General features: G+C 46.4%; 1 protein-coding gene across 1 annotated transcript; it reads right to left on the minus strand.

The window, feature by feature from the left end:
* Nucleotides 1–1,276: 1,276 nt before the first annotated feature.
* Nucleotides 1,277–4,420, minus strand: LOC124697709. The gene is made up of 6 exons (XM_047230253.1): nucleotides 3,096–4,420; nucleotides 2,615–2,715; nucleotides 2,377–2,511; nucleotides 2,183–2,292; nucleotides 1,796–1,880; nucleotides 1,277–1,487 (listed from the first exon to the last, which is right to left on the minus strand). Exons 1-5 carry the CDS (start codon nucleotides 4,418–4,420, stop codon nucleotides 1,806–1,808), a joined length of 1,746 nt encoding a protein of 581 aa, XP_047086209.1. The 3' UTR covers nucleotides 1,277–1,487; nucleotides 1,796–1,805.
* Between the last annotated feature and the right edge of the window lie 3,935 nt (nucleotides 4,421–8,355).

The raw sequence follows: 8,355 nt of genomic DNA on the forward strand, positions 1-8,355 counted from the left end.
AAAACCACACGAAAAAACAAGAGGTAATAAAATAAAACGGAATATAGAAAACCAGAAAAAAACGGCTATGTCGTGCGTACCTATGGTCTGGTCGATAGAAATAGTAAAGCGACAGGTAAATCGGCTTGGGCCATTAGAGTGATGCAAAGATAAAGGGGTATGCGGTGCCGAATATTAACGCCCGCAAAGGGTCAACCTGCAGCCCATGTGCTTCTGCGGCAGATGGCCCGGCCGATTTGCACTCTGCTTTGCCTCTCATGTCGCTTGTCGGAGCTCATCCACCTTCGCCGACGTGGGTCAGAGTCACAGGCCGGCCCGCTTGCCGTTGGCATATTGTTTAACCTCGATCCGCCCCGCGTCCACTGTTGAACTTGTCCTTCGTATCACCGTACAGGTAGACAGCATGATGTCTGAAATTACTATGTTAGCAAGCATATTGTTTCCAGATTTCCTATATATTGCCAAAGGCTATGAATGAAAACGAGCTTCCTAGAATCATTCTCTATACTTTCTAGATCTATTTCTTTTGGAAGCTTTCCTCGCTGTTATATCTTGGGCTTTGCAACCTGGACAAGCACAGTATACCGATCCTAACAAGGCTGATGCATTTTATAGTGGTTGGGGAATGCCCAGAGTCCAGATCACTTTGGGTGTTGCATTTTCAGACATCATGCAGGCTAATGTATTCTTTGAAAATGCAACTGATTCTCTCCAGGAAGCTGTGTGAAAGTGCTATTCCAGTCATCTTCAGTGTTTGTCAATACTTCACACCAAAACAGACGGGTACTGGCTGGGTCAACATACATCATTTGTTTTAAATGTTGCTACTGAGATATTTGTAAACATCACTAGCATTTTGTCCCAAAAAAGCATCAGCACATGATTTACCTCAGGGAACCTGATCCCATCATCGATGACATCAAATATAACACAAACAAACAACTTAAGACTCCACCCATTATTCTACAATTCTTCACAAAAAGATGTGCAGGGGGAATTTATCAAGAGAGGTGAGAATTTCCTATTAAAGGGTCAATCAAAAGGAGCAGTTCATATCCGCCACATCGAATATATGGCTTAATCCGAGCAACTGTGATCAGGTCAGCAAATTTAGAACTAGCAGATCAAGACACACCCAGTACGGGTACAATGGTCCACACAATGGTCTTGCCATCACCTCTGTTGCAGGAAACACATCATGGGATGGAACTAGCTAACTGATCAAGTTCCCACACCCACCAGTAATCATCAAACTAGTCAAGGAGTTCAGGCACCAAATACAGGAGGTATCTGCAGCACATCAATTGCGTGCCAGGACAAGTTTACCATGCCATCACGAAGACAAACACTACAAGTAGTCTAGCAGCTAGAGGAAGTTAGTGGTCCAGAAATCATGAGCTACATTGCTAACAAATGCATCGCTGGTGCTTGTTGTTAATCGATAAACTGACGTAGCTCCTTTCCAAGCTCCCGCTTCGTCCCAGACCCTGAAATGGCCAGAGAAAAAGGTCTGGTTATTTTCTAACATGAGTGAGCCATCAATGAGGTGCAAATGGTATACCAATTATCATGCAGTGACATATAGCACACATATCACTTATGCCATCTGGAAATGGTGAAATGCAACAGTTTCCTAAAACTAAACATGAATTTCTTGTGCAGCTAGATACTGCAGCACACATACGTTACAAAGCTCTAATCCATACAATACACAATACTAGCGATTCTAACATATTATGCCAGTGCATTTGATCCCTACCGTACAGAGGTAAGGGGGAAATTCAAACCCGCTCACCAGAGTCGATTCAGTAGTCAGATTGTGTTGGTGAGTGCATCCCTGAATCATCAAATGATCTATCCACAGCAACAGAATCCGCAGCCTGCATCTAACCACCAAAAGAACTCTGTTAGTCCACACTTCCCCATCAGTACAACAAACTGAACAAGTACTTGTTCGTTGAAAAAGCTAAAAGATCTTATCTATGTTTTCAGTTTTGTGCTGCCGTTCTTGACTAGAAAAGTTGTGCGCTGCAGGTCTAATAATCTTGTACATAAACTACTTCATTGATCCTTACTACTCGCTCTAATAAAAGCAAGACATGATGATAAATTCCAGGAACTGCCGATCAAACTACTACCAGTAAGAAAGGTTCGGCTAGATTTTAAAAGTATGATATCTTGCCTTCTGATGTCTTTTCCGGGGAGTTTCAGGAGATGTCTCCTTGACGTGGGCTCGTTTGATGCTTTCTGTTTTTGCTTCGGTAGACTTTGTTAGCGTTGCCCCTTTCTTCTCTGCGAAAAGAGAAAAACAATTGAATTCAATTATATAGAACAGGAATCCAGGACAACGGAATAAAGAAACACAACTGAGGTTACCCCTTTGAATTAAGACTTCAGTCAGGGCATTGACGATCTCAGCAATCCCTATAGTGCTTTCTGGATTCTTCTCCACTATCGATCTTGCAATGTCGAGCATTTCACCGGACAGGCTCAAATATCCTTCTTGGTCATCTGCCATTTTCAACGACTTCATCAGTACACGTAGTAGCAGATTCTAGCAGGCATATAATAGGTGACATAATTGTAATTCAGAATAGAGTGAGACGATCATCACCATCAAGGTTTGTCATCTCCTGGGCTTTGTACAGTAAAGCGCATCCGTATCTGTAATACGTGCTAGCACATTCTGGAGCAAACTTTCCATAATGCCCAGTCCTGGTTGTCAGGGTACTTGTTATACAAGAAGAACATGAAACCGAAAGGAATGCAACATGTGATAAAATTAAACAGCACAGGCGTAATTATCCCATCAGCATTTTCCTGATAGGACAACTGACTACATGTTAAGCACATTACAAAGCACTATTCTGAAGCAGCGTAGAAATAAATTGCAGCGGAAATATTATAACATCTGGCATTCACTAATATGCTAATACCTTAACCAGAATCTCCAAGCGTTGCTACCAAATAGGATTTTGGAGGCCATAAATAATTCATAAAACACAAAAAACCTAAACACGCATAGCACCAAAGGCTTGGCTACCAGTGGCAATGAAGCACATACTACAGGACTGAAAGAATAGGTAGATTCTCACCTGATCTCAAGGCAGTCCTTGAGACACTGAACAGCGCTATTGAAGTCCCTGTACTCCACGTCATTCCAGCCCTTGATAAAAAGTTGCTCAGCCACTTGTAGAGCATCCTCCGCAACCTTGATTCCCCGCTCACATTTGTCCTCCTCATTAGGCATGGGCTGCTCATGAAGTTGTTCAACTTGAATCTGTTGGAGCCCATTGAGTGGGGCACACAAGTTAACAACAGGTAGCACAAATTTGAAATTTTTTTCCTCGGCAACCATTTTAGCCAGCCCTGAGGTCAGGTCAAATGTAAAAGTGCCTTCCGATGTAGCCACAAAGATGACAGAGGATCCTTCAACGAATCCAAGTAAGGACTGGCCATCGATTCCAATAGTTCCGTCGAGATCGTAGTGATCAAATGTCCAGGTAATAGACCAACTGACATCGCCATCGTCACTGGTATCCCTTGACCACATGCATATATAACCATCTGTTGCCTCGACGATACCAATTCCTCCATTCTGGTCATGCACAAGTATAAGACTACTCTCAGTCTCACAAAAGTCCTCACCCATGTCGGGCAATGCAATCTCAGACAGTGTATTGGCAGACATATCAAACTCAAGGAGTACAAGCCCATCTGATAGGAAATACAGAGATTTCCCTAACAGCACGCTGGGTCTCTCCCCGAAGAACTCTGAAAGGCCATAGAATGTAGCCACCGCGGCCCATGTATCTGACTGAGATGAATAGAGGAAACCTTTAATTTGTGGTTCATCTTCATCATCGTCGTCGACCGGGATATCAGAGAACACCAGCGCCACTTGAAATTCGCCCCCGTTGCATCGGTGGTGATGGTTGCAGCCAGGCGCCGCGCAGACCACGGCCGCGCCCGGCAAGCAGCTGCGGCTGGCCTGCGGGGCCACCGGCACGCGGCGCTGAAGACCTGTGACGGGATCCCAGATAAGAAGGTCATTCCGCCCCAGCTCGCCGTCGCGCTTTGAGATGAAGAGGGCACGACCGTGCCTGTAATCCAGCACCCTCCAGTCGCGGCGATCGGGGACGTCCTTGGGGGAGAAGGGCGAGGCGAGCGTGCGGAAGAAGGTTGGGAGGTCCTCGTCGTGGTCGCGGTCATGGAGAAAGCCGAAGAGTAGAGGAGCCAAGTTGCGCTGGTGGAGGCGGTGGGCGAAATCCGGGTCGGAGAGGGCGCGGCGCCAGTCCTTGCAGAGGTGGCTCACCCGGAAGAAGTAGAGAGGGTCTTCTGGCTGGATGCGGGCGAAGATGTCCCGGGTGATGTCGTCGGGGAGGAGCGGCCACTCCCGGTACGCCGCCGCTGCCGCCATGTTTCGCTTTGGATCTGGAGGTGAACGGGGGAGACGGGGTGGGGTTTCGCTTGGGGAAGACGGGTTTCGAGTTTGCCTTGGAGAGGAATGGGGATTGGGGATTGGGTTTGGCTTCCACAGGAACGGGGAAGACAGGTCCCTGTCTCACGAGGTATTAGAGCATCTCCAGTCGCGTCCCCCAAACCGTCCCCCAAACCGCGCCGGATTGAGCGTTTGGGGGACGTGTTTCGTTCGTGCCGCGTTTGGGGGACGTCGCTCCCGCCCGCGTCCCCAAACGCCGCCCCTAATCAGAAATTCAAATAGATGCATTCAAAAGAGATCGTTCCCGCCGGTTCGTCGCGATCGAGTAGCGGCGATCGATCAAAGTATCTGGGCGCGCGATCATATTACGTGACCGGTGGTGCATGCACATTAGAAGAAGGGGTTGGTCGACGGCGTCGTGTCCTGAGTCGACGCAGGCCCGTCGAGCACGACGACCTCGTCGCGATCTGCCTGTTCCTGTGCATGGTGCGTGCCGCTCCGTCGCCGACGCGGATGCCGACGCAGGTGTAGCGATAGAAGACGCGTCGGCCTGCTCTTCGCCGTGCGCTGCTGCCGCCGCCGATGCCGATGCCGCTGCCCGGGGCCGCCGCCGCGTCCGCCGCCGCCATTTTGGCTTCGATCTCGTCGAGGATCCGGCCTTTGAAGAAGTTGTGCGCCGCTCGCGTCCGGGAGACATTCCTCTCGTCGACGTTCTCGGCGAGGGACATGTCGTCCCTGCGTTTCTTGAGCTCCGGCTTCTCCTCTTGCCTCTTGAAGCCGCCGTGCGGCGAGCGCATCCCGGTAGTGCGGCGACAAGTTAGGCGTCACGCACCGGGAGTGGCGGAGGGGCCGTCGTTGTAGAAGGCGGCTTGCGACGGAGAGAAGACTCCCGGAACGTACACCGGCACGTTCGTACTATATGGGCTCGCGTTGGTGGCGGCGAGACACCCGGCGGCTTCTTGGCCGCTTTCTTCGCCATCTTTTTGGGGGCTGTCGGCGGCGCCATGGAATGGGGAGAGGGTAGCGGCGGCGGGTGGACGGCGGGAGGGAGAAAGAAATCGGCGGGATAGGAGAAATGAATCGGCGGCGGGATGTGTTTTGGGAGGCCTGTGCGCGGCGGTATAGGCGCGATTTGGCGGGAGCGGCGGGATTTGGCGGGAGTGTGAGACGAATTTTCCCTGTGCCGCTGACGCGTCGGCCCCGCGCCTCCTCGCCTCGCTTTTCGTTGTGTCCGGCGTCCCCGGAGCGTCCCCTGTGGGACGGGGACGGGCTCGGGGCGCCGGACACCGAATGGGGACGCGCCGGACAAAAATGGGCTTTGGGGGACGCGGCTGGAACGCTTTTTTTGTCCGGCGCGCCCCAAATCGCTTTGGGGGACGGTTTGGGGGACGCGACTGGAGATGCTCTTAGAGCAAGTGAGCAAGTCTAACACGGCTAAAACGCCTAAAAACTGTATAATAACCGCTGAAATGGGTTTCGGCATTTTCACGGCCTTTTATTAGGTCCCGTATTTAAAAAATTCAGTTCGGTCCGGATCCGCTCGGGAACCGTAGGTGTGCCGGATCTCGCAGCCATGGACCACTCGCAGGTCCCGCTGACCGCGGATGGTGTTGGACGTCCCCGTCACCGTCAAGGTAGCGGCCATGGTGTCCGCCACCATGACGGGGAAGAGGAAGCGGGAGGTCTATCAGCCCCATGCGGAGGTCGGAGCTGCGCCGGCCATTGCTGCGGCGGCGATGACCCCTGTGCCGTCGAAGATGGGTCGCTCGAAGACCAAATCCGCGGGACCGAGGTCGGAGCTACGCCAGCCGGAGGCGGGAGTACAATTTAATTTTGTAAAATGAAATCTCAATAAAATAAAAAAGAAGTCTTCATGTCCTGTTATTGAGGACCTCGTTTAATAAAAAACGTTGTTTGGAAGCTTTACCAGGACTCGCTAGAAAAACACCTAAATCAGATTGTAATCTGAAAAAGAAATTCCGTTCTAGAAAAAAGGAGCAATATCGTACTTGTGTTCAGGAAAAATATAAATTGCGTTTTTATTATGGTCTGACAGAACGACAATTACTTAGATATGTACGTATCACTGGAAAAGCAAAAAAGATCAACAATCCAAGCTCGTCAATTAGTAAACCATATATATATTTTAGTTTATGGCTGTATAGTCAATATATCAAGTTTTCACTGCAATCCCGAGATATTATTACTACGAAAGATAACCAAACATCAAAAGGTCTCGTTCAAAATTTGATGGCTTCATCCGACCCAGGGAAATTGCAAAAGTATTTGACGATTGGCACATTAGAATATAAAGGACTAGTAAATAAAATCCTAGATAGGAAATGGGTTGGTCTCAAAATAAATGAGTTGTTAGTTGTAAAATATTTCTCTCGTCAGACTTGAGCTTAATGAATAAAAGGAAAGGTTCATGGAATTTTTTCCCCTTACCGTTTCCCCGAACTAAATCGACCTAAGACCACTAATTTGTATTTTCCCACTCAACTAGCAAAAATGGATTAAGCCTAGTATCTTTTTTCCTCTGTGTATATTACATCCCACGGTAATTTGCTATAGATAATTTCTATTAAATAAGATATTATATTTCTATAATAAATTGTTATTTGATTTGATACATTGTGATCCTTAACGTTGATGAATTTAAAAAATGGAAAGAGAGGGATTCGAACCTACGGTAAACACAAGTCTGCATAGCAGTTCCAGTACTACGCCTTCAACCGCTCGGTAAACATAGTCTACATAGCACTCTAATGCTACGCCTTCAACCGCTCGACCATCTATCCTACACAATCTTATTATGGAAAATAAACTGAATGAATAGCGAGTTTTGTTATTCATGTAGGACAGGTACAACCGCAACTGCTTGGGGGTTCCATACTTCCATAGGAAAAACCCGTTTTGATGTAAGCCTAAAGATCTTAGGATTTGTTACTAAAATTAAGCTTCTTATTAAACTTTGTGTTTTCCCGCAACCAAAGAAAAAGAGAATGGAAGAACTCTTCTTATGGCATAATAAAATAAAGAAACCTTAGAATTATGTTTGTATAAGGTATGCTACACCATATTATCAAAATCAAAATAGGGTATGTATGAGACAATTGATGAATTTGAAACACGAAATAGCTGATGAGAGAAGTTGTTGTTGAGAAATAGGAAAGTGGAATGAAATATAGTACTAGTATTAGTCAAATATTTCATATCTTCTCTCATTTTTTTTTCATATCTCTTCTTGTCCAAGAAAAAGGAAAAGTATACAATTACAAGTTGAGCTGACAGAAAGATTCATATCTCTTTTATCCATTTAAAGTATATGGATTTAGAGCATATGGATCGATATATTTCTAAGAATCAAGTGTGATTGTTTGTTTTAGTGTTATTGAGAAGGTCTAAGAATCAAATCGCACCATCTCTATAATAAGTAAATATTGGCTAAAATTGAGAAGGTCTTATCAATGAAATACCGACCCCTTTCAATTCATAATGAGAGAGAACTAATTCTATTTTTTATTCTATAGATAATTTCGCTCCAAGAAATCTCTAGTCAACAATGAAGACCAAACACAACCGAAAAACAACAACAATAAATAGTTTAATTATTATTACAACACGAACAAATAGTTTATTGTCAATACAATAAATAGTTCATAAAAATACAACAAATAGTTTTTCAATAGTACAATTATATCATATGAAACTATTGTTGGCCATTCCATGTCCCCCACTCCTCGACGAGATCATCTTGAAGCTAATCATGCACATCGGTATTTGGAATCGAATTGTGCAAGCCAATAAATAGGGCCACTCTCTCTTCTCTCCTATGCACTTGCATGGGGCATCCCATCAATTCATAGTGCAAGTAGTCATTGTGCTCACGCTCATTCTTGATGATCATGTTA

The sequence above is a fragment of the Lolium rigidum genome, chromosome 3 (genome assembly GCF_022539505.1).
Source record: "Lolium rigidum isolate FL_2022 chromosome 3, APGP_CSIRO_Lrig_0.1, whole genome shotgun sequence".
Lineage (NCBI taxonomy): Eukaryota > Viridiplantae > Streptophyta > Magnoliopsida > Poales > Poaceae > Lolium > Lolium rigidum.